This window comes from Balaenoptera borealis (assembly GCF_965194805.1).
Source record: "Balaenoptera borealis genome assembly, chromosome: X".
NCBI classification, from domain to species: domain Eukaryota; kingdom Metazoa; phylum Chordata; class Mammalia; order Artiodactyla; family Balaenopteridae; genus Balaenoptera; species Balaenoptera borealis.
This window is the reverse complement of record NC_138881.1, coordinates 8845834-8873320: the sequence shown is the minus strand read 5'-3', so window position 1 is coordinate 8873320 and position 27487 is coordinate 8845834. Positions and strand designations below refer to the sequence as shown.

Genomic DNA, 27487 nt, shown 5'->3' with positions numbered 1-27487 from the left:
GTTCTGGTTCATGAGGTTGCCATCAACCTGAGCCGGGGCTGCAGTCATCTGAAAACATGACTGGGCCGGAGGATCAGCGTCCAATCTTACTCACAGGGCTGCTGGCTGGAGACTCCAGTTCCTCACCACATAGCCCTTTGCAAAGGGCTTCTCATGCCATGGCTTCCACCAGAGTGAGGGATGCAAGACAGAGAGCATCCAAGATAGAAGCCACAGTGAACAGTGCTTTTTTTGTGAGGCAGCTTATTCCGTTGCTGAAGAGTTCCATTTGTTGACAAAACTGTCTTCCTACAAATTCCTCCTGAATCCTTGTTCTGGCCAATGGAGGGCTGACCAGTAGGTCTCTTCATCTGCCATGTTTAGTCCTCTTTAAAAAAACAAAAAGAAAAAGAAGAAATGGTGTCCCCTGAGTCTTCCCTGAATGCTAAAGACACTCCACTCACACAATTGTTCACCATCAGATGCCAGATGACTCGATCTGGTGTTCCCCCCCATCATCACCACCATCAAAGGAGAAAAAGAACTTCATGTAAAGAAATAGAAGGCTCTTAACTCAAGGAACTTGCTATATTCCCCTCCCTGTAATTAGGAATTTGGTATAAAGATAGCTATAGGCAGACTCACATTTCTTTATAAATTGAAGGGAATTGTTACTGTGTCCAAAATTCAACATTATATATAAAGGCTCAACAATTCATAAACATTTTTATATTGTCCTCTTTAAAACAAAAACTGAGATGGGGTATAAATTGAGTATTGTGACAAGTGGGAAAATGTGAACATTTTATAGTTCGGATGTCACATGGTTTGAGCCCAGAGCTGTTCTCTAGGTAGAGTTATGCACAGACCAGCAGTTCTCAACCAGAGTGATTGTGTCCCTGCCGGACATTTGGCAATGTCCAGAGGCATTATTGGTCGTCACAACGGGGAAGGGTGCTCTGGCATCTATTCAATTAAAGGCAGGGATGCTGCTAAAACCCCACCATGCACAGGACAGCCCTTCCCAACGAAGGGTCACTAGTGCCGAGGCTGAGGAACTGTGGCATAGGTTATATGCAGTTTCTAAAGGGCCACTTCCCATTCTGCCACCAAGTGTTTCTTTTATATCTTTTTTTCCTCACTTTGTTACTGAGCTCCCCTCACTGCCTATGAATTCCTTTGGTTTGCGTTCTCTGAGAGTCTGTTTTTCTGGTCCAAGTAAATAGCAAGGCAGCTGTGGTTGGGAAAAGCAGGACAGGTGGTGCCAAAAAGCATTCCTTCAAACTTTTCTCAGCAGGAATTTTTTTGAAGACTTGAAACAAGCGAGAACCTTCCTTTTAGGCTAGGATGGAGTTGCAGACTCGAAGGCTTGCCAGGTGTGCAGTGGCCCAGGGTTAGGTGTCTATGCTGGCCTGGGGTGAGTGTGAGGAATGTGGGAGCCAGTGCTACCAGCTCTCCCACCTTTCTCAAGAGGTTAGAAATCCAGATATGTATGTGAACTTCCCAAGATTTCGCATTAGAGCTCAAGTTTTTATAAATCACTGTGTGGCTTAGAGATGATCATACTAAGTGAAATAAGCCAGCCAGAGAAAGACAAATATCATATGACATCACTTCTACGTGGAATCTAAAAGTTGATACAAATGAACTTATTTACAAAACAGAAATAGATCCACAGACATAGAAAACAAACTTATGGTTACCAAAGGGGAAATGGGGGTCAGGGGGAGAGGTAAATTAGGAGTTCGGGATTAGCATACACACACTACTATATATAAAATAATCAACAAGGTCCTACTGAATAGCACAAGGAACTATACTCAATATTTTGTAGTAACCTATAAGGGAAAAGAATCTGAAAAAGAATATATTTATACATATATACATACACACACACACATATATACGTATAACTGAATCACTTTGCTGTACACTTGAAACTAGCACAACATTGTAAATCAACTATACTTCAGTTAAATCAATCAATCAGTCAGTCACTGTGTGGGCTAAACACCACCTGAATAGTGGGGGACTGGATATGGTCATGTCACACCCACTGGACTAGCTCTGTGGCAGCATCAGAAGAGGGTTTTGTCCCCAGAGTTGCACTTAGTAAGTTCTCTTTGACTTCATTTCGTGTCTCAGCGCAGGCAATTTCTTCTCCTTTCCAGTAATGTGATCTTTGCGGAACTCTGCAAGTGAAGGGATTTAAAGGGGCTTAAATGTTGATGCCCTGTCCCATATCTAAGTGCACCTGTGAATTTCAGCTGTCTACACCCATTCTCTGTGACTGCTTCACTAAGGAACGAGGCTTAGCATATTCTTGTTCATCGCCCAGGCTTCTGGGAGGGAAGAGTCTAAATGACCCTTACGAATGAGCATCCACTGTTTTACAGACACCTCCAGAACCATCTCTCGTGATGCAGAGGCAAAGTGACCTTAAGCAAAGGATTTTCAGCTTCTCATCACAGGTGTCTGGGTTCTCCTCCTAGCTACCCACCTCAAGACAGAGCCAAACTTTTTGGAAAGAGCCGCAATTTGGGTTTGAATTCCAGCTCTACCACCTACCAGTCCTGTGATTTGGGGACAATTTGCCTTAGTTCTCTGATTTTAATTTTCTCAACTGTAAAATGAATAAATCAAAAGGCTACCTCAGTGGATTGTATGTTGATGTGTATTAGATAATATTATATATTGCAAAAATGACTCATGCAAATCCTGGTGAACATTTAGAGCTCAATATTGTTCGTTTTTCTTTCCTCTCTAACTCTGTATTACCTTGGGCATGTTGGTCCCTATATGTGGTCTTTAATGTCACTTCCCTCAAGTAGACACCACATTTTCCTCCCTACAGCACAGGTAGAGGTTAAGAGCACCAGCTGGATGTTGGCTAGTCCTGGGTGCAAGTTCTAAATTTACCACTTACCAACTTCTGCCCTTGGACAAGTTACTTAACCTCTCCTAACCTCACCTATAAAGTAGCAAAATATAATAGGGTGGGCTTTGTAGAGCTGCTGTGAGGATGCAATAAGGTCTTAGATACTAAGCTTCTAGTATTGATACATACTCAAAAAACACTAGCTCTTCATTGTTCCTGTATGCCTGTGTCACAGGGAAGTTGTGGTAGCTGGATGAGATCATGGGCATTCAGATATTTAGAAAAGTTAGACATGGGAGAACTTTCTTTTGCAGGACTTTCTTGCTGAGTTTTCAGCCCCATTCAGTTAATGCAATTTTTATGTTGGCGCCATTCTGTAAAAATGACAAAGTCTTTTGTTATTTTTATTGAGGAATAACATATATATAGTAATGTACATAAATATGAATGTCCACACGTACAACTCAATGGGTTTTTAATATGCATGGACCATGTACCCGACAACCAGATCAAGATAGGGGCATTCCCAGTATTCCAGGAGGCTTCTTCTTGCCCCCTTGCAGGCAAGAGCCATGCCCCAAAAGTAACCCTTACTCTTCCATCTATCACCAAAAACAAGTCTTTCTTTGGACAATATTTTTTATCATTATTATCTCTAGAATCAACTTAATATGGAACATACTGTTTAATGTATTACCTGTATTCTCTGAATCTGATCTGATCTGATTAAATTAGGAGTTGTGTACTTCAGTGGTCCTGGGTTCTCTTTGGAACCAACCCAAAACCTCCATTTGACTTCTGGCCATGGACAGTGCTGACAGTTTCTCGTGGCGTGCCTTGCCCCGTGCTCTTTACTTGGAGGGAGACAAAAGCCTAGGAGACATGGTGCTACCCTCAGAGAGCTTCTCGTCTAGCTAGAGAAACCAACAAGCGTTAAACTGGAACACTAGCTGACAGCGAGTGAGGCCGTGAAAAGCCTTGTCCTAGAGAAGCAAGCTCATGTTTTCTTGTTGTCAGCCCTCCTGGAGACCCTGTTTGGTACTGGCCTCCCCCAAGATGGCCAGATTAACCACACTCCATAACGATGATTCCTTTGCTTTGTGGTCACTCGGATGCGGAAGGCTTGCTGTCTTGCCGTCTGCTATTGTGTCGTGTATGTCTGTGGGCTTTCCCATCTAGGATGTGGTCTCCCGCAGGCACGTGGAGGGCAATCCTCAAGGGCTTGTTCCAAGATGCCTTTAATCAGGACGTGCGACCCCAGTTTTCTCTACAGGTCTCTGTAGTCCGCAAGACAGTGCCCACTCTGAGAGCAGTTAGCAAGCATACACTCATCGCTATTTGCATTATAAAAACATTGCTGTGCAGTGTGGATAGTTAGGAAGCTTGAATTTCTTTAAAAGATGGAATGGCCCTTAACTCACTTACTGGCATCCGAGGAACTGGTTGAACATAAACTATTCTGTATGGTTGCAAGCACGTAATACGGCAGTCTCTTGAGCAGGTTCTCTATGCTCTATGGAAACAAAAGACATTCTTCAAAAACTGGAGACTCAGTCAACAAACCACTGATCGATCACAGGGGAGAAGAGGAGTGAGCAGTTTTATTGCACAGCTCTGGTCATTTTTCCTGAGGATTTTATTTTATTTATTTTCTTTTTTTTTTCTGAGGATTTTAAATGAGAAAATGGCTAAAGCAATGCCTCCTTACACATTATTGCACCATCATCCATCATTTTGTCTAGTTGCCTATTAATAACTTTCACCTCTGTCTAATTAAGTGAAAAGTATAATATTTGTTGTAAATAGCTAAGCATTTTTTATGATAGACCAATATTCACAAAGATCATATTTTTCCTATAAGGAGGCTTCAAGATATTGTTTAGAGTTTTGGAGTTTGAAATACATAGTATCCTTGTGGAACTATGGAAACTCTCATACTGGTGGGAATATAAATTAGGAAAACTACTTGGAAAACAGTTCATTGTTACCTCCTAAAAGCCTAGGATTACGTACACACTGGCCTGGATGTGCAGCTTCTACATATATATCCTAGAACAGTGGTTCTCAGACTTCAGTGTGAACCAGAATCCCCTGGAGGGCTCAGTGGGCCCCAACCCCAGAGTTCCTGATTCAGTATGTCTGGGGTGGGACCACAGAATCCCCACCTCCAACAAGTTCCCAAGTAGTACTGATGCTACTAGTGCTGGAACCACACTTTAAGAATCGCTGTCTCACAGGGATTTTTGTACGTAGGAAGACATGAGCAAAAACACTGTTCCTAATAGTCCCAAGCTAGAAACAACTCAAATTTCCATCAGCAGTTCAGTGGGAAAATTAACTGTGGTACATTCATTCAAGAAAACACTGAATAGCAATCACCTACAGCTACCTGCCTCAACAGGGTGTATTTTAGGAAGTGTTAATGAATGAAATAAATGAGGCAAGAAAGAATACCTACAGTATGATTCCATCTCTATGAATTTGAAAGTGATAAAAACAGAATTATATTCTTTATAAGTGCACATATAGATGGTAAAACTATAAAGGAAAGCAGATAATTGATACTGCAAAAGTCAGTCCAGAGATTACCAGGGGTGACAGGAAGGGAGGCATACAGAGGGCTCCTCGGGTACTAGCTGTAGTCTACATCTGAACTTGGCTGTTGGTTATGTGAGAGTTGACTTCCTCATTAATACTTACACTGTACATTTATATTTATACACATCTACATATATCATATGTCCTCTAGTTAAAAAAAAAGTTTTAAAAAATTGTTCTACTGTATCTTAAAAGAAAATGTCTCCTAGCCTATATGTATTCTGGTTCTTTGACAACTTGTTTGAAATTTAGGACCTGTCCACTGGTTATGAAAAATAAATCCCTTAACCTTTTATTTTTCTTTCCAGTTTTTATTTTTTAATTAAAAAAATTTTTTTAACATCTTTATTGGAGTATAATTGCTTTATAATGGTGTGTTAGTTTCTGCTGTATAGCAAAGTGAATCAGCTCTACATATACATATATCCCCATATCTCCTCCCTCTTGCGTCTCCCTCCCACCCTCCCTATCCCACCGTTCTAGGTGGTCACAAAGCACCGAGCTGATCTCCCTGTGCTATGCGGCTGCTTCCCACTAGCTATCTATTTTACATTTGGTAGTATATATAAGTACATGCCACTCTCTCACTTTGTCCCAGCTTACCCTTCCCCTTCCCTGTGTCCTCAAGTCCATTATCTACATCTGCATCTTTATTCCTGTCCTGCCCCTGGGTTCTTCATGACCTTTTTTTTTTTTTTTAGATTCCATATATATGTGTTAGCATACGGTATTTGTTTTTCTCTTTCTGACTTACTTCACCCTGTATGACAGACTCTAGGTCCATCCACCTCACTACAAATAACTCAGTTTCGTTTCTTTTTATGGCTGAGAAATATTCCATTGTATATATGTGCCACATCTTCTTTATCCCTTCATCTGTCGATGGACACTTAAGTTGCTTCCATGTCCTGGCTATTGTAAATAGTGCTGCAGTGAACACTGGGGTGCATGTGTCTTTTTGATTCCGGTTTTCTCAGGGTATATATTCTCAGTAGTGGGAATGCTGAGTCATATGGTAATTCTATTTTTAGTTTTCTAAGGAACCTCCATAGTGGCTGTATCAATTTACATTCCCACCAACAGTACAAGAGGGTTTCCTTTTCTCCACACCCTCTCCAGCATTTATTGTTTGTAGATTTTTTGATGGTGGCCATTCTGACTGGTGTGAAGTGATGCCTCATTGTAGCTTTGATTTGCATTTCTCTAATAATTAGTGATGTTGAGCATCCTTTCATGTGTTTGTGGGCAATCTGTGTATCTTCTTTGGAGAAATGTCTATTTAGGTCTGCCCATTTTGGGATTGGGTTGTTTGGTTTTTTGATATTGAGCTGCATGAGCTGCTTGTAAATTTTGGAGATTAATCCTTTGTCAGGTGCTTCATTTGCAAATATTTTCTCCTATTCTGAGAGTTGTCTTTTCATCTTGTTTATGGTTTCCTTTGCTGTGCAAACGCTTTTAAGTTTCATTAGGTCCCATTTGTCTATTTTTGTTTTTATTTCCATTTCTCTAGGAGGTGGGTCAAAAAGGATCTTGCTGTGATTTATGTCATAGTGTTCTGCCTATGTTTTTCTCTAAGAGTTTTATAGTTAACATTTAGATCTTTAATCCATTTTGAGTTTATTTTTGTGTATGGTGTTAGGGAGTGTTCTAATTTCATTCTTTTCATGAAGCTGTCCAGTTTTCCCAGCACCACTTATTGAAGAGGCTGTCTTTTCTCCGTTGTATATTCTTGCCTCCTTTGTCAAAGATAAGGTGACCATATGTGCGTGGGTTTCTCTCTGGGCTTTCTTTCCTGTTCCATTGATCTCTGTTTCTGTTTTTGTGCCAGTACCATACTGCCTTGATTACTGTAGCTTTGTAGTATAGTCTGAAGTCAGGGAGGCTGATTCCTCCAGCTATGTTTTTCTTTCTCAAGATTGCTTTGGCTATTCGGGGTCTTTTGTGTTTCCACACAGAATGTGAAATTTTTTGTTCTAGTTCTGTGAAAAACGCCATTGGTAGTTTAACAGGGATTGCATTGAATCTGTAGATTGCTTTGGGTAGTATAGTCATTTTCACAATGTTGATTCTTCCAATCCAAGAACATGGTATATCTCTCCATCTGTTTGTATTAACTTTAATTTCTTTCATCAGTGTCTTATAGCTTTCTGCATACAGGTCTTTTGTCTCCTTAGGTAGTTTTCTTCCTAGGTATTTTATTCTTTTTGTTGCAGTGGTAAACGAGAGTGTTTCCTTAATTTCTCTTTCAGATTTTTCATCATTAGTGTATAGGAATGCAAGAGATTTCTGTGCATTAATTGTGTATCCTGCTACTTTACCAAATTCATTGATTAGCTCTAGTAGTTTTCTGGTAGCATCTTTAGGATTTTCTATGTATAGTACCATGTCATCTGCAAACAGTGACAGTTTTACTTCTTTTCCTATTTGGATTCCTTTTATTTCTTTTTCTTCTCTGATTGCTGTGGCTAAAACTTCCAAAACTATGTTGAATAACAGTGGTGAGAGCGGGCAACCTGTCTTGTTCCTGATCTTAGAGGAAATGGTTTCAATTTTTCACCATTGAGAATGATGTTGGGTTCGTCATATATGGCCTTTATTATGTTGAGGTAAGTTCCCTCTGTGCCTACTTTCTGGAGGGTTTTTATCATAAATGGGCATTGAATTTTGTCCAAAGCTTTTCCTGCATCTATTGAGATGATCATATGGTTTTTCTTCTTCAGTTTGTTAATATGGTGTATCATTGATTGATTTGCATATATTGAAGAATCCTTGCATTCCTGGGATAAACCCCACTTGATCATGGTGTATGATCCTTTTAATGTGCTGTTGGATTCTGTTTGCTAGTATTTTGTTTAGGATTTTTGCATCTATGTTCATCAGTGATATTGGCCTGTAGTTTTCTTTTCTTGTGACATCTTTGTCTGGTTTTGGTATCAGGGTGATGATGGCCTCGTAGAATGAGTTTGGGAGTGTTCCTCCCTCTGCTATATTTTGGAAGAGTTTGAGAAGGATAGGTGTTAGCTCTTCTCTAAATGTTTGATAGAATTTGCCTGTGAAGCCATCTGGTCCTGGGCTTTTGTTTGTTAGAAGATTTTTAATCGCAGTCTCAACTTCAGTGCTTGTGATTGGTCTGTTTATATTTTCTATTTCTTCCTGGTTCAGTCTCGGAAGGTTGTGCTTTTCTAAGAATTTGTCCATTTCTTCCAGGTTGTCCATCTTATTGTCGTAGAGTTGCTTGTAGTAATCCCTCATGATCCTTTGTATTTCTGCAGTGTCAGTTGTTACTTCTCCTTTTTCATTTCTAATTCTACTGATTTGAGTCTTCTCCCTTTTTTTCTTGATGAGTCTGACTAATGGTTTATCAATTTTGTTTATCTTCTCAAAGAACCAGCTTTTAGTTTTATTGATCTTTGCTATTGTTTCCTTCATTTCTTTTTCATTTATTTCTGATCTGATCTTTATGATTTCTTTCCTTCTGCTAACTTTGGGGTTTTTTTGTTCTTCTTTCTCTAATTGCTTTAGGTGTAAGGTTAGGTTGTTTATTTGAGATGTTTCTTGTTTCTTGAGGTAGGATTGTGTTGCTATAATCTTCCCTCTTAGAACTGCTTTTGCTGCATCCCATAGGTTTTGGGTCGTTGTGTTTTCATTGTGATTTGTTTCTAGGTATTTTTTGATTTCCTCTTTGATTTCTTCAGTGATCTCTTGGTTATTTAGTAGTGTATTGTTTAGCTTCCATGTGTTTGTATTTTTAACAGATTTTTTCCTGTAATTGATATCTAGTCTCATAGCTTTGTGGTCGGAAAAGATACTTGATACGATTTCAATTTTCTTGAATTTACCAAGGCTTGATTTGTGACCCAAGATATGATCTATTCTGGAGAATGTTCCATGAGCACTTGAGAAGAAAGTGTATTCTGTTGTTTTGGGATGGAATGTCCAATAAATATCAGTTAAGTTCATCTTGTTTAATGTATCATTTAAAGCTTGTGTTTCCTTATTTATTTTCATTTTGGATGATCTGTCCATTGGTGAAAGTGGGGTGTTAAAGTCCCCTACTATGATTGTGATACTGTCAACTTTCCCTTTTATGGCTGTTAGCATTTGCCTTATGTATTGAGGTGCTCCTATGTTGGGTGCATAAATATTTACAATTGTTATATCTTCTTCTTGGATTGATCCCTTGATCACTATGTGGTGTCCTTCTTTGTCTCTTGTAATAGTCTTTATTTTAAAGTCTATTTTGTCTGTTATGAGAATTGCTACTCCAGCTTTCTTTTGATTTCCATTTGCATGGAATATCTTTTTCCATCCCCTCACTTTCAGTCTGTATGTGTTCCTAGGTCTGAAGTGGGTCTTGTATAGACAGCATATATACGGGTCTTGTTTTTGTATCCATTCAGCCAGTCTATGTCTTTTGGTTGGAGCATTTAATCCATTTGCATTTAAGGTAGTTATCGATATGTATGTTCCTTTTACCATTTTCTTAATTGTTTTGGGTTTGTTATTGTAGGTCTTTTCCTTCTCTTGTGTTTCCTGCCTAGAGAAGTTCCTTTAGCATCTGTTGTAAAGCTGGTTTGGTGGTGCTGAATTCTCTTAGCTTTTGCTTGTCTGTAAAGGTTTTAATTTCTCCATCGAATCTGAATGAGATCCTTGCTGTGTAGAGTAGTCTTGGTTGTTGGTTTTTCCCTTTCATCACTTTAAATATGTCCTGCCACTCCCTTCTGGCTTGCAGAGATTCTGCTGAAAGATCAGCTGTTAACATTATGGGGATTCCCTTGTATGTTATTTTTTGTTTTTCCCTTGCTGCTTTTAATATTTTTTCTTTGTATTTAGTTTCTGATAGTTTGATTAATATGTGTCTTGGCGTGTCTCTCCTTGGATTTATCCTGTGTGGGACTCTCTGCGCTTCCTGGACTTGATTGACTATTTCCTTTCCCATATTAGGGAAGTTTTCAACTATAATCTCTTCAAATATTTTCTCAGTCCCTTTCTTTTTCTCTTCTTCTTCTGGGACCCCTATAATTCGAATGTTGGTGTGTTTAATCTCGTCCCAGAGGTCTCTGTCCTCAATTCTTTTCATTCTTTTTTCTTTATTCTGCTCTGTGGTAGTTATTTCCACTGTTTTATCTTCCAGGTCTCTTATCCGTTCTTCTGCCTCAGTTATTCTGCTGTTGATTCCTTTTTTTTTTTAAACATGTTTATTGGAGTATAATTGCTTTACAATGGTGTGTTAGTTTCTGCTTTATAACAAAGTGAATCAGTTATACATATGCATATGTTCCCATATCTCTTCCCTCTTGATTCCTCGTAGAGAATTTTAAATTTCATTTATTGTGTTGTTCATCATTGTTTGTTTGCTCTTTAGTTCTTTTAGGTCCTTGTTAAACGTTTCTTGTATTTTCTCCATTCTATTTCCAAGATTTTGGATCATCTTTACAATCATTACTCAGAATTCTTTTTCAGGTAGACTGCCTATTTCCTCTTCATTTGTTTGGTCTGCTGGGTTTTTACCTTGCTCCTTCATCTGCTGTGTGTTTCTCTGTCTTCTCATTTTGCTTAACTTACTGTGTTTGGGGTCTCCTTTTCACAGGCTGCAGGTTCGTAGTTCCCGTTGTTTTTGGTGTCTGCCCCCCAGTGGCTAAGGTTGGTTCAGTGGGTTGTGTAGCCTTCCTGGTGGAGGGGACTGGTGCCTGTTTTATGGTTTCTGGTGGGCAGGACCGTGTCCAGTGGTGTGTTTTGAGGTGTCTGTGACCTTATTATGATTTTAGGCAGCCTCTCTGCTAATGGGTGCGGTTGTGTTCCTGTCTTACTAGTTGTTTGGCATAGGGTGTCCAGCACTGGAGCTTACTGGTTGTTGAGTGGAGCTGGGTCTTAGCGTTGAGATGGGGATCTCTGGGAGAGCTTTCACCGTTTGATATTATGTGGAGCCGGGAGGTCTCTGGTGGCTGAGACCTGTCCTGAGCTCGGCTCTCCCACCTCAGAGGCTCAGGCCTGACACCCGGCTGGAGCCCCAAGACCCTGTCAACCACACGGCCAGGTACGTGGGGAGTTTCTTGCCTTTTGGGAAGTCTGAGGTCTTCTGCCAGCGTTCAGTCGGTGTTCTGTAGGAGTTGTTCCACATGTAGATGTATTTCTGATGTATTTGTGGGGAGGAAGCTGATCTCCACTTCTTACTCCTCCACCATCTTGATGGTCTCCCCCCCCCATTTAAGCTTTAATATATGGTTTAGTTATTCTTCTGGGTCAACTAAATATTAAAATGAAGGAATGATAGAATTTTTTAAAGAAACATTCTCTTGTTATAGTCAAATATATTTGGTTATATGAACTAGTGATGAACAAAGTATTACAAAGTAAAAGACCTGTCAGTCCTATCTGAAGAACAGATTAGAATTTTGTGCAGTTAGTATGTTTAATGTCTGTCTGTATGTAACAAGCCATGTAAGGCCCTATGGTGAGATCATCGTTTAGACACTGAAGATAAGAACATACACATGATGAAAGAGACTGACGGCTCTTTGCCACATCACAACTGATTTACATAATTTTCATCTATAAAAATCTCATGACTGCAAGAGTGAAGACTCTTACGAACTATTTCCATTTCATGGGAGGAGAATCACTTTAAAAATACTTCTTTGCTTTTTGAAAGGAAGGAGGGATTGAGTGTGCCTGTTGATTATGTTGTGATGTCTTTTGCCTCCAAAAATTCAGAGAGGAGGCGTTGGGAACATCTGCAGCCCCATGAGGATCCCAGGAACGCTCATTTCTGTTGAAGAATGCTTAGTCTGTCTTTTCCTGATATCAGAGTCTTGCCTTTAAGTTTTATCTGGCTGAATCTCTTTCTTTACTACACTTTTAAGTATATCTTATAAAAAAAGACAATTCTTAATCCCCCTTTTAAACATAAGTTTCCTTGCAGCATGGGCTGCATTTCTCCTGATTGGTAGCAGTGTGGATTCCCGATTTGCACTTCCCACACATTAAGTTGACAGCTGCATTATTCCAAAACACATTCTTGCAATGATGACTGCCAATATTTTATGATGATATCCTAGGAATTCATTTGCAGCTGGCTACTGATATGAGAGGTATCTATATTATTTGGTGAGTTAACCAGTTAAGTACATTTGTTGCAAGTGCAAGATGCTAAGAGGATAAATGCCTTACTTATTCTAGTAAAAAATTAGAAACAAACCAAATGTCCATCGGTGGGGGGGATGGTTAATTTAATTATGGTATAGGCATACTATGGAATACTATGAAACCCCACAAAAGAAAGTAGACCTGAATTTATGGAATGTGTCAGGCTCCCCATTAAACACTTTATATGCATTGTTTTATTTAATTCTCACAACAACTCCGCGAAATTCCCATTTTACAGATGAGGACCCTGAGACTTGTCCAAAGTCACATAATGAGTAAATGGTGCAGCAATAATTAGGTTTGAGTTCTCTGGACCCCGAATTCATTTCCTTATCCAGTTACACTCTGCTAGCTCATGAATGTCAAAGCCGTATGTATTGTTGGCTCCCCTCTCATGGAGATTTTATTTGAGATAACATTGGTTTACGTGAACCTGAAGAATAGGAAGAGACTCATGTAATAGAAAAAGCAAACATATCTGAGTGTCAAAACTAAATGACTTCTGAAGGAGGTAAGTTTCCTGTACTTCCCATGATTGAAACACAATTTAAGAGCATACACCAAGATTCTGGTTATGTGTGCAATCCAAGTCAAGGATTTTCATGTATTTTCAGGGCCATTACTCTGTTTAAAATGCCAAATTCTGAGTAAAGTGAGAAGTCATGCTTTTGCTCAAATGTAGTTATTCATAATGTAAAATGTCAGTTATATGCTTGTTTTTACAACTTTTCATTCTTTTAATGTTTACAGATGGACAGAAGCGAAAGAAATCTTTGAGAAAGAAACTGGATTCACTAGGGAAGGAGAAAAACAAAGACAGAGGTAAAGGACAGAATGAACTGAAGCAAATGCATCTCCCGTGGAGCCTAATGGTTGAATTTGGTAGGGTTTTTGAATTGCATTGATTTATGTGGTTCAACTCTATTATGTAAACTGGATTTCTACGATGGAATGTCATTGAAGGCTGTTGGAGTGGCCCTGTACTGAACTGATGAGTTCAACTGGTTTGAGCAAAATGTGATTTCTGCCAAGTTTATGGTTCCAATTATGATGCTAGCCAATCAGCAATGCATAAGGAAAACCGGGTTGAGCAGCCATGGATAGCATCTCTAACGCTAACCAGCTGTCTGGCAAATCCAGATAGTTAGGCAGGGCTGGTTGAATGAGAAAGAGTTTGGATCCCCCCACCATGACTACTGGAAAGAAACGGTCTCACCCTCGTGGCTACTGAAGATGGGACATTCTCAGCATTGTAATGTTAGATCACAGCACGCTTATTTTTTTGCCCTGTGTGTTTTGGGAATTGTTGACTCTCTTCATACTGTCCCCTTCTGTATCTATTTAGGAAACCGATAGTTTAGCCATTCTTTCAGAGGTATTTGTGGTCATTTTTAACTAATATTCATTGAGCCTGCATAATGGGCACCTGGGCCCCATTAACCCAGTACATCTTTTTGTGGCTTGTTTTTATGGTTTCATATGAAATGACTGCTGAATGGTGCGGTCATATGAATGTATTTCCATTTTATATGACATAGGGAATGAGTGTAGAGTCAGGAAAGCCATATATCTCACCTTGGAGTTCTTTTATCTAATGATCGAATTTCTGCTTGAAAAGTAATGAAAGGCAATGAAACTGAAGGTATAAAAATAAATGCATTGTGATAAGTATTAGACAAGACCTAGACACACCATTGATCTGAGACTCTACACCCGTATCTTGAACTGTGCCTAAAGGGTCATGACATCTGGTTCTTGGACTAAAAAGAGATGAAAGAATTCTAAAGACTGGAAAGCCAATGTTTTACTTCCCTTAGAGCATGATTTCTGAACCTTGGGACTATTGACATTTTAGACTGGATAATTATTTTTTGTGGAGGCCGTTCTGTACATTGTCTGAGATGTTTAATAGCATCCCTGGTCTCTACCACTAGATGCCAGTAGCACCGCCCCCAACCAAAATATCTCCAGACATTTCAAATGTTTACCTCAAACTGAAGAAAAGGACATGAAAATGTCAGTGATCCCTACCCCTGACTACATAGCAGAATAATTTTTGAAACCTTTAAAAATTCCAGTGCCCAGACCCCCACCCCAGAAAATCTGATCCCGTTGGTCTGTAGGGGTACTGAGCATGAGTAATGTTATAAACTACTAATGTGCACCTTCTAAGATGAGAACTCTGGTCCATAGTAACCAGTATACTCCCCAGGGCACCTTCTACCACAGGAGAATCTACTGCTGGCATAATGAATGCAAAAGGCATTAACTCTTGTCCAGCTACCTATCATTGTCTGATAAATTGTATTGTATTTAATTGGTTCATGTGTTCTCACCCTTATTTTTTAAAAGGAACATTAGTAGCCAGCGTAGCTTTATTAAACTAGAGTTTTTACTCGTTCTGTTCCTGCCATGGACCATGTTTATCTCGTGAGATTAGAGAATTTGTGAGAATTCTCAGTGTTTATAGAGTTATTAAAGGGATCATTCAGACTGATATTAGTAATGTGTTATCTTTAAAGTTGTTTATTCTAGGATGAAGATAATGGTACTAGGATCTGAATACTCATGATGTAGACTTGAGATGATTCTTCAGAAGTGCCCATTCCGGCTAAACTAAGCACGATGAGCATTTTTTGCAGATGTTTGAATTCCCTCAACAGAGGGAGATGTATGTGTGCTTGCTTATGTAAGAAAACAGCAGGAAGTAAGGGTAGGGCAGGAAGGGCCAGGGGAAGTAATCAACCACTATGCACTGGACTATTATACATTTTTTAGACCAAATCATATTTATATATTATATAGGCTAAGTGAAAACTTGGCAGTGTTCTATAAGATTGCACAGGGGTGCTGGCTGGGAAAAGGAAGGCAGGTCCTGGTGGTTCCAAAGAAAAAACACATCACCCATCCAACTAAGGAGAAAAATATCAGGATTTATGGCAACAGAGGTTTTTTTTTAATATAGCTTTGATAGTTAAAAAGATGATGTCCTAGGCTTAAATGAAGCTTAATTACATGGCATCTTTTCCAAACATAAAGTCCTGTGTGCGTCCACACATCCATTACATGGATGTCTTGGGAACCCGGGTGTGATGAGGCAGTGTGCAGGTCTCGCATAGTTGTGATCAGTTCACATTGTTTTCTTCCGTTTGAATATTAGCATTGGGGTTCATAACAGCTGCACATGTGAAAAATGACAATCATTTGAATCCAAGAGTAAAAGAAGGAAAACAGGAAATTCTAGATGACTTCTTGGGTTAGGTCATCTAAAAATAAATAGGAGCAGCTTTTTAGAATCGAATTGCTCTCCCAATAAAGCGATTCATTAAATGTTTGATATGCTGCTATATTAATTGATTCAATCAGAATGAATCATGTCCTGTGTTTTATTTAATTGCCTTAACATAATATACAGCAGATCATGTGACACTTCTGTGTCCCTCCTGCCACTTAAGCAGTGCCCATATGACTTTTGATTTCCATAGAGAAAGTAATTCAGGATTGATGCTGGTTCAGAAAACATATTTTCATACAGAATAGTTCCAGGTTCTTCATTTCTCTTAGTTAAATTACTTGGCATCCAAAAAGTATTTTTTAAACTTTCAGAACTTCAGAAAATTTCTTTCTTGTGTCAAAAAGAATCACTTTTGGGGAAAGGTTTTTAAATGGCTACTTTGTGCCAATTAATGTGGTTCCTAATCAGAGCACAAGGGAAATAGGTTTTACTGTGGCCTAAGTCTGAGAACTAGGTCCCCTCTCTACAGGATATTTTCAGATGATGAAATGTTTATCAACATAAACTCTGGTGATAGTTCAGGCCTAGCACCTTTCTTTATGCTGAAATTATATCATGCCATGTTTTATTGTTCCTCACTGTCTAAATGGGTTAATATATGTGAGTTGTGAAGTAGCACTACGTAGGAATAGTTGATACAACTTTATTTTGTGTCATGTTAAATAACAGTAGAAACATCAAGTATCAGTTATCACTCTTTAGAAATTCTCAAAGAAAATGTATTGAGTGCTGTTACTGGAGATGAGAGAAACAGGGGGAGTGTGATTCCAGGGAAGAGTAGGAGGGGCCGCCTCACACAGGACTGTGGGGGCCGCAGCACAACTTCTGGTCTGCACGCTAAGAACATTGAGACGCCATCAAAGTGAATTAAGGATGGGGTGGCTGAATGGTGTCTTTAAATGGATTGCCGCTAAATGGATTGCCACACTGCAGTGTAAAACATGAACTTGGGGTTGGGGGGGTGAGACCACGGTGGAGGAAGGAAGCCTGATTCCAGGGGCCGAATCACTTCTGGTGAGGATAGGTCCAGGATGGGACCGAGGGAGTTGGTGAAAAAGGTAGCTTGCAGGAAAAAGTAAGAGGAGAGGAGAAAGTCAAGGAGATGTGAGGACAGCGAATCAGACGGGTCACTTGGGTAGACATCCACGTCACCCGGGATGATGGTAGATGGGGGTTCTGACTGTGATGATAGAAGATAGCAATGAGCGGGGAGCAGGGGAAGCTTGCAGTAGCACCAGGTTTCTGCCACACAGCGGGAGGGGGAGGATCTGGAAGCTGAAGCAGGGAGCTGAGCGACCAGCACACCACCTCCTGGCCCTGAGGGTCATGGGGAGGGAGCAGAGACAGCCTCTACCAATGAGCACAGCAGGGGATGCAGTCTCCTTAGTAAACACATACTATAGATTATAACATGATACCCACAGTCCCTGGGCCCAGAACACTGAGTCTTGGGTAATATTTTTATGGTTTTAAAAACCCATTATCAAGTTTATTAGCTGCTATCAACACAGAGGCTGTAGGTTCCCTTCTCCTCCCCAACAGAAGAGCTTTGAACCCACAGATAAGCATGTGTGCCCAACACTTTATTTACACGGAAAGGAGGGTTTTGCTCAACAGGCTTGGGCTGAGTCCTCAATTTCACAATACCCATATTTTGAGAAGCAATCACATTCAAGGAACCCTGCCTAGAATTTTCCAGGGACTAGACACTGTGACACAAGTTTAGAGCATAGAGAGATCTGTCTCCTTTCTGAAGCTTGTGAGAGAGTTCTCTGGAGAAAGCAGTGAGAAACTAAAGAGACTAGATCAAAACACTACCACTGAAAGAATAAATAAACTCAGCCAGGAAAGAAAGCCTATTAGAGAAAAGCAGAAATAAGAAAAGATAAATAAAAGAGTCATTTGGGGAGAATGACTTCATGTATTCCATCTGTTTAATTTCTATTCAGTTATTCCAATTTACAAGTAGAGAGGCAGACTTTTAGATATTAAAAATGACAGATACCAAAGGAAACCATCTTGCTTCTTTTTTCCAAGGATATTACAGATCTCTAGCCGAGTCTGGTTGGTTTCCTTTATGTGGAAAAAATGTCTAGGAGAGGAATCAGTAGTCCTCATGTCACATTAAATCCCTGCTCTGAGTATGCCTACTTGAGCAGACACAGGTCACTTGATACATTTATCAATGTCCTTTCTGCTAGCATTACCCACCAACAGTTTTTATATATTCCAAGTAGCTATCAGCCTTGCCATACGCATGTTCCTAGATTTGCCCCAAGCTTTTTGAAGGAAGACTATTTGATTATTCCCATAGACAAGATAGCACTGATTTACACAATAAATCCTGAGGTGTCCCCTTTGGTTTCTAATTTTGCTAGTAGTGGAAATGACCTTTTATCAGTAGTGAGTATTGGATCTTGCTACACTGTCCACATTGATCCCTCAAAACAAATGCCTAAATTGTTTTTTGCATTAACGTATGCTGACTAGTTAACAAACTTATAGAGGATGATAAACATCCTCTGAAAAATCCCGAAATGCTGAAGTTTTGATTTTTCACTTCAAAATGAGTTGCATGTTTTGATAGAACAAGAGGTTCAGGCTTTTCAAGTGCCATTTCTGCTTTTAATGCAGACTTGACTATTAGCCCAGGGATGTTCAAAATGTTGCCGTGGATCAAAGAGGAAAACCTTTTAGAGCCTCTTTCCACCTGATTTAATGTTAGCTTTTTCAACCTTAGAATTGTTTTCCCTTGCTCATTCTGGTTTTATTCATAAGGGTTATAAAAACAAGGGAGAGGCTAGACTCCAGCTTTCTGCTGCTAGGAGATGTAATTTTGGGTCTCAAAGAAATAATGCATTTAATATAATTATTAATGCTTTTCAGCATGAATTTAAAATGTTACCAATAAAATGCCTGGCCCTAAGGATCAACGTGCTTACAATGTACATGTATACAAGTGGATTTACTATAGAGATCCAGAATGCAATTGTGTGTATATCTCCAAATAAAGCCGTAGATTTCTGCATTATGCTCCTTCCCCAAAACTGTCCTTACTAGAGGATTTAATAAATTATATTCTGGGCCCTTCACCGGATATTTAGTGGTGAGAATCCACTTCTGCATGTGGCCAGGAGAATGGCTTGAGTGTAGATCATGAGGGTGACAGCCCTAACCCAGCAACTGGAGGCAGCATGTGGGCACAAAGAACACAAAGAAAAGAAGAACAAACTTATTCCCAAGCTGCTCCTCTGTCTCCTGAGTTGTCATTTCACATGTTGGAACCTCTTTGAGAACCTCAAAGTGTAGCCACTTACCTGAATTTCAGTAATTTTTGGCACCTCTCTCTTACACACATGATAGACACAATTACAATTATTTACATATCCGATTCTCCACTCTCCCACCTCACCCCACACTCTGAACGCTTCAAGAGCGAGGACTGGACCTTCTGTAAGCTTTGTACTCCCCACTGCGTACCTTGACACGGCACATAGTAGGTATTAGTAAGTGACAGTTGAATGAATGTATACACACAGTCTTCTCAGGCCTTGTAAGCTTCGGGGCCTCTTGAGACATCAATCAAAGACACATTTTGTAAAACCGTTTACTCATGAGGATGAAGTATTATGTTCATCCTATCAAAAAATGTCGCCTGTCTCTATAAAGTTATTTCCTTTAAACATACTTGAGATACGTCGAGAAAAACTCGAGGCTTAGATTTTTAAAACCCATGCTCTTTATACATACTAGCTTTCTTTACTGAGATAGAAACTTCAGCCACTCTGACAAACTCAAAAGTCATCTCCATATATATCGATGGATGAATCAATTCTTCAGAAAACAGTCGTTTGAATATGTCTGCCCTTTGATCTGCAACATGACTGAGAGTCTTCCCTGGGGCAGTCTTTCTCTGAAAGTGAATGTTTGTTTTCTGATTCCAGAGTTCATCCCACAGGCGTTTGGAATGCCCTTATCCCAAGTCATCGCAAACGACCGGGCCTATAAACTCAAGCAGGACTCGCAGAGGGACGAACAGAAGGTTGCATCCGATTTTGTGGCCTCACTCCTCCCATTTGGAAACAAAAGACAAAACAAAGAACTCTCAAGCAGCAACTCATCTCTCAGCTCCACCTCGGAAACACCAAATGAGTCAACGTCCCCCAATACCCCGGAGCCGGCTCCTCGGGCCAGGAGGAGGGTGAGTTGGCCAGTGTTTTCTCTGACCCCGATGTCAGGACAACGGAAGAGTTCTAAGGTTATTCTCTGAGTCTTGGCTCATGTGAAAACTGCAAATGCAGTTTGTGTCCAGGTATCTGTCAACAACCCCATTCAGGGAGAACTTGCACTGGCCCCGAGGCACCTGACCCACCCCTCCCAGCCTTTCCCTGACCCCTTTCAAAGATATTGGGTGCCTCTCCTTGCTTACCCGTGATATCCAGAACATTCTACAACATCACCACCGACCCTACTCTAGTGTAACCTTCTGTTGTGTTACCAGAATTTCCCATGAGACTTTGAGGCTTGAGGGCAGGGCCAGGTGTTTTTGTTAATCTCTTCATCTCATCCAAGAACTATGCCGGGCCGAGTGAATTTGCTGCTGGTCTTCATAAGCAATGAGATTTTTTTTTTACCAACGGAACATGGTTTTTTTCTCAAACATAACTGTAGAAACACACACACACACACACACACACACACACACACACACACACACACATGTCCTCTTTCATTCAATATTGTAATCATATGGTACCATTTATTGAGTGAGTACTATGTTCCAGGCACTGTGCTATTATTTGGCATTTCAAATTTCACATTTCAATCCAGGAAAGCTGAGTGTCCAGGCAAATTGGTTGGTGAGTAGCTGAGTCAGGTGATAAGCATCTCTGAAACTTCCTAGGTCACTGGGAGATCTTTCCTTTGCCTTTCACCTGAAGGCCCAAATCTTTGCCACCTCCAGCCATTGACTACTGCCCTAGTTAAAACCTGAGGCACTTCCCAGTTAAAATCCGCAGTTCTCAATCAGCCTCCAACATTTAGAACCTCTCCAAGACTCAGGGGCACCTGAGCCACCCACCACTGTTTTCGGGGATTCACTGTGTTTAAAGCTGAAGAAATGACAACATAATGGAATATTTGAATTTGCGTGACAGAATTGTTCTTCCAACGCTGGCATAGTCTCTCAGACTGTTTACATCAGCCTATATGGCAATGACACCAAAATGCCACATATGAGCTTTCTGAGACTCTAGAGCCCAGGCCGTGGGCCTCCCAAATGCCCTCCCCTCTGGCCAGGCCTCGCTAGCAGCCAACTTCCTCCTCTATGCTTCATCAAAGGGCGGTGGCCATACAGACACGAGTGGTGCCCTGCACCCTTACCCTCAGCCTTTACCATTCCTAGCGTGCCAGCCCTCCTTCCACCTGTCATTACCTCATCTCTTGACTGGGGGCTTTCTCTGATGGCCAGAGGCACCCACCCATAGAGATGACAGGCTGCAAGTAGCAAGGCGTTAATGTCACCTCCCTACCCCTACCAGAAGTTGTCTTTAATCAATGACTCTCGAGACTCGTGGTATAAATACCCCAACTTCCTTACTCCTTAGCAGGAATAGCTCTGAGGTGCATGATCTACACGGTCTCCCAGGTCCCCAGGGCAACTGGGCTCCAGCGGCCCACAGGCTTGTCACAGGCTTGGTGATGCTCCCTTCATTAGCTGCCTTCACTTCCCTTTCTCATTTCCCCTCTTCCCTACAGCTGTCTCCTGGGACTATTCCCCTAATAAAGTTCATTGTGTCACGTCTTGGGGGAAACCAAACTAAGACTGTTTATGGAATCCTCCTATTTTAAAATCTACTTTCGAGAGTTGAGTTATTATTATCTTTTTTTCACAAGAGTTCTCTGACTTTACCTCATTCGTCAAGTATGTGATTTTTTTCTTGTTTCAAGGAATGAAGTGGTTGGGTCAAAATATTTTAATTGTATGTTTGCCATCTCTTGTCTTCCATTTGGAAAAAGTTGTCTATTGTTGAAATTGTAAATGTCATTACCTAACCCTGCGTTGCAGAGGTTTCCTAACCTTTTTTCCTTTTAAAATACAAACCGCACAATTAAACAGTATTATTTCGAGTGTGATAAATAGTCGTGGGCAAAAGGATTTATTGGATGGCATTGGGGGAAGCAGTTTTTATTTTCTCCATCTGCATTCTGTGTTCATGTCTGTGTATAATTTGCAGGGTGCAATGTCAGTGGATTCTATCACCGATCTTGATGACAATCAGTCTCGACTGCTAGAAGCGTTACAACTCTCCTTGCCTGCCGAGGCTCAAAATAAAAAAGAAAAAGCCAGAGATAAGAAACTCAGTCTGAATCCCATTTACAGACAGGTCCCCAGGCTGGTGGACAGCTGCTGTCAACATCTAGAAAAACATGGTAAGCAGACTTGTTTGTCAGCAGTCAAGTACTAAAGACTTTCATGTATTCAGGCATCATTCATTCAAGCACCCGATTTCAATTCTATGTTCATTCGATCAGGCTCTAGGCCGAAATTTCCTTTGCAAAGAAAATTTACAAATATGAGGGTTTGCTTAACCCCAGTAGGGCTAAACAAGATTTGGGGTGGCGGGAATCAACTTGATGGTATTCAGACCCCCCAGCCCTAAAGAGTCCTCAGAAGTGACCCTGGAGATCAAGGAATTGAGGGGAGGGCAAGGTCTGTTGGGCTGGGACTATCCTCAGGACCCCCTTCAAACAAAGCAGAGCCACTTTTATCTTTCTTATACATTGAGGTTACTCAAGGCTTCCTTTAAAAAATAATAGTCTAGCTTCTTACAGAAAAAAATAAAGATTAGAAAACCATTCCTTAAGTGAATAGAAAATACACAGTTTTGGACAATAGGTTTCTATATTGCTCTTTGCATTTTTGTGGAAAGCTGTCCACTTAAAATTTCTTCATAGTGACCCTTTTGGAAACTCAGTTCCACTTAATATGCTGACTTTAAAACAATGTACAGTTCTTTAAAATTTTTGCTGAACTTTAGACTTTTGGCTCATCAAACAGCCATGTCTACGATCTGAATTTGTTTGCTATAATGTTAGCATGCATTTTATGGACATGAGAAGAGTTTATAATTGCTTCTTTTTTCCACTTTAATTGAGAAATAATTGACATACATCACTGTAATTGCTTTTTTACTATAAAGATAATATACACATCATCATAGAGATAAAAAAGAAACAGAAAAGCAAATTCTGAGGCTATCATATAGACATAACTACTCTTAACATTCCCATCTATTTCTTTCTAATAAAAGTGGGACTTTATAAAAATTACTGGGATATGTCCAGGTCTCTTAATCAATTCATTATATATGGAAATCACTAGATAACATATGGGTGACTTAATATAATTAATATGTATTGAAACTTTGTTTATACAAAATTTTAATATGTATATGTATGTGTATGAGTGTACATTCTTATCTGTCTCTTCTCCTTGGAAAGTAAACTGGACATCAATAAAAATATCTTAGACATTTTGAATTCCCAATACTTAGTATCATGATAACACAATGTAAATGTTTCAATCAGTTATTACTTGAACAGAATTATTTTTCAAAATAGCTTAGCAACTAAAGAGTTCTTTAGTTGCTTTTAGCACCTAAAGAATTTACCTGAATATTTAAATTCAGCCTAAACTTTACTACGAGGTAGAAAAAGTGACTCATACTTTTATAATTATAATTTTTCCCTATAAAGAATGTAGAGAGTGAACTGTAGCACTATAAAGAATTCTAGACGAGAAAATTCTACTCTAACCATGCAAAAATGCAGTGCCAGGTTGAGTAACTGCTTTTGTGAAAGAAAACTTGGCATGTCTTTGTATTTTCTTTTTGAAAATAAATTTTCATGAATTATAATTTGTAAAATAGCATTTCCTTTAAGATTACTAAAAAAGAGGGAAGTTCACTTTTTTGGGGGGGTGCGGGGGAAATAGTTACAATGCAGTTTAGGGCCTAAAGGAAAGAAGATAACCTACATGATCTTTCAAGGACCTGATTCTGTTCCGAGTTTCCATGATGTTTAGACCAAACGGCTCTGGAAAAATGAGAGATAGGTTCAAATTCAAACAGATATTAATCTTGGTCACTTTAAACCAATGAAAAAAGAGCAAATTTCAAAAACAATTCTTTTGTAAGACTTTATTTGCCAGTGTTTGAAATGGGTAGCAGAGAGTTTGATTCACTTTAGCTTTGTAGACATTTGTCAAAGACCTTTTCATTCTCTCCCAAATTGGTCTTGGACACACACACACAAAAACAAAACAAAACAAAACAGAGAGAGAGAGAGAAACAAACAAAAAAATTGGTCTTGGACAGTTATCTTGACTCCATCTATATATTCGTGTACACCACCCTTCCTCACTTTTACTTCACCCAAATGCTTTCTCCACTATTAGGCCAAAATTCCTTAGGCATCCTTAATTTCCCCGAAGCACACATTTCAAACAAAAACAACAACAACAAGAAACAGGCAATATAACAAAGAGTCAAACTCTCTTCTACTTAAAGGATTTAGGCTGATTTTAGGGTGGGGCCTCCTGCTTATGATGCCTGCCCTCATTACTTGAATTCCCTAAGCCTGAGATTCAGGTGCCCTGGTTCTAGTTTCCATTTCAGCTTCTGCCAAAAAGGAGAGAAAGGTGATCATATCCATTTCTGGCACAGGGTACAGCAAAGTCACATTTCTTTGCCAGATCTATGCCTTTTTTGATGGACACCTGTTTTTATCAGTGACTGTCTCAAGTCAAGGTAACTGAAGGCCTAGATTGTATCTTCTCTTTGAGGAAAACGACTCTAAGCCTTATGTCAGAGAATGGCATTGGCTGTCTGAAGGCTGTCATCTGCTCAACCTAAAATTAGTTAATTAATTAACTAATTAATTAATTTAGAAAACTTAAAACAGGTTATGATCAATTGATACATAGGAATTAATAGCAATCAATCACTAGCTAGTTATTTTTGAAATCACAGTCACTTTTACTGAGTGGAAAAGTACTATAATTGAGGAAATAATGACACAGAAATGGGCATTTCTGAACAGAATGGAGGAATTCAGGCAAAGGAATAGTCCCACCTGGGAAGAAAGTGCCCTTATGTGATATCTCACTTATGTAGAAATTTCAGCTATTTGGAAACCATCGGACCAACAAGAAAATAAATGCAGCCAAAATTAAAATTGCTAAGACCTACTATTATACTACAGTTTTCTGTTTTGCACAAAAAGCCTCATTTAGTTCAGTTAGGGCCTATATCTCTATATATAATAGTAGATGCCAGCTACAATTCTAAGTATTTTATATGCATTAATTAATTGAATCACTGAACAACTTTTGAGGTGGATACTTATTATGCTCATTTTGTAGATGAAGAAATATAATTCTGTATTTGATTCTAATACCTTGATTATCCTGTTTTCAAGCTCCCAGAGAGGTAGAAGCAATAATAAGTTAGGCTGGGAGTTGGACTCAGTTATAAGGCAGACGAACTGATGGCAGCAACAAGGAAGGAACACAAGTCTTTTGAGAATAGATGCAAAGCAAAATTCCACCCAAGTGCAAAGCACCAAGATGTACTTATGCAAGTCAGCAATAACTAGCCTCTCAGCATGATTCTCTCAAATTATTCTGGAAATTCAGGATAACACTTATAAGATATAAAAGTGATAAACGGGATTTTTATGGATATTATCTTTTCTAACTGAAAAATTCTAGAAAACCAATTTTAAAAGTCTTATACACAATACACAATGTGGCAAGACCATAAAATAAATATACGAAAAGATATCCGTGTCTTATATAAGAGCAATAATAGGTTATGTACTATAACAATAAAATAATTCATTTATATTAATATCAAACGTATAGTTACCTAGAATATCTGTAATAAGAAGTAAGAAACTTCTGTGACAAAAACTACAAAGCTAGAGGCTTCCGTGGTGGCGCAGTGGTTGAGAATCTGCCTGCCAATGCAGGGGACACGGGTTCGTGCCCTGGTCTGGGAAGATCCCACATGCCGCGGAGCAACTAGGCCCGTGAGCCACAATTACTGAGCCTGCGCGTCTGGAGCCTGTGCTCCGCAACAAGAGAGGCCGCGATAGTGAGAGGCCCACGCACCGCGATGAAGAGTGGCCCCCGCTTGCCACAACTAGAGAAAGCCCTCGCGCAGAAACGAAGACCCAACACAGCCATAAATAAATAAATAAATAAATTAAAAAAAAAAAAAACTACAAAGCTTTACCAAGAAATATTTAGAAATTAAGAAATAAATTAAGATATCTACTTTGTTTCTGGATGGAAAGAAATAATGTTGTAAAGATTCCAATTCTTTCCAATATAATTATATATCGGACTAGTCAGAACTCTTTCCGTGGCAAGAGAGAAGAACCCAGATAAAAGCAGATTAAGCAAAGCAGCCCCCCAAATTCCTGTTTACATACTGGAAGTATGAATATTATATCTAGATTCAGGAACAGGTAGATTCAGGATGCAAATGATGCCATGAGAGCATGAGTCTGATTGCTGGAGTGTTGGCTATGTTTCATGGTCTGTTGACTGTCACACCAGCGCTCTTCATGTGGCTACAAGCCGCCACTGGCAGCTGCAATCTGGCATTACCCTTGTAACTGATTATCCCAAAGGAAGAGAAAATGAGCCACCAATGAAACAATAAACGTAGGCGATGATCATCAGTGGCAGTGATTAATGGCTTGCATAGGAAAGGAGAGTCATTCAGACATTCTGTGCCACCTTAAGGAAGTGCATAATACCTCTTGTGAAGTCTTCTTGCCCCAAAATTCAAACCTGAATCAGAGAAAACTCTGGCTCTAACTATCTCTTTAGAGGAAATAAAGGGGAGAAAGGAACACATAAATGACACCACAGAGTGTCTACATCCAGGCAGTGGGAAAATCTACAGTGGGAAATCAATGCTCTTTCTTCATCAAACCAATTACGACGAAATCATATAAACAGAGAGGGGGAAACAAGCCCATTAAGAGACTACAAGGCACGCCAGCCTATCACAGTTTGTGAACCTTATGTGAACGTTGACTGGATATTTAATGATATTAAGGAACTATTGTTGAAATTTCTAATTTGTGATAGATAATGTTTCTTTTAAGAGACCTAATTTTTTAGAGCAAGGTTTCTCAACCTTGGCACTGCTGACATTTGGGGCTGGATAACTCTTTTTCATGCATTGGCCCCATAATCCCACTTCTAGGACATGATCTTAAGAGAATCAGAAATGTAAACTGAGACCTATGTACAAAGTTGTTCCTAGTAGGGCGAGTTATGGTATCAAAACAAGTGCATATATGTTGCGGGGAGCTATATTGTCGCTCAGAGGAGAATATGAAGTGAATTGTGGCACGTTCATGCAATAGAGCATTTTGCATCCATTTTAAATGACATTGACACAGAATTTTTACTGGCATAAAAAATTCTTGTGGCATAATATTGAGTAAAAGCAGCAGCATTCTACCCCCCAAATTTTTTTTTTCATGGAGAAAAGACTGGATAGAAATAAACC

General features: G+C 39.6%; 1 protein-coding gene across 13 annotated transcripts in view; it reads left to right on the top strand.

Annotated features, from left to right (window-relative positions):
* Positions 1 to 27487, top strand: part of ARHGAP6 (Rho GTPase activating protein 6) — a 491169-nt gene that overhangs the window by 422503 nt on the left and 41179 nt on the right. For all 13 annotated transcript variants that reach the window (XM_082375536.1, XM_082375531.1, XM_082375538.1 and 10 more), the window contains 3 exons: positions 13352 to 13423; positions 19841 to 20097; positions 22133 to 22328. In XM_082375536.1, the coding sequence (XP_082231662.1) occupies positions 13352 to 13423; positions 19841 to 20097; positions 22133 to 22328 (525 nt within the window). The remainder of the gene's footprint in view (positions 1 to 13351; positions 13424 to 19840; positions 20098 to 22132; positions 22329 to 27487) is intronic.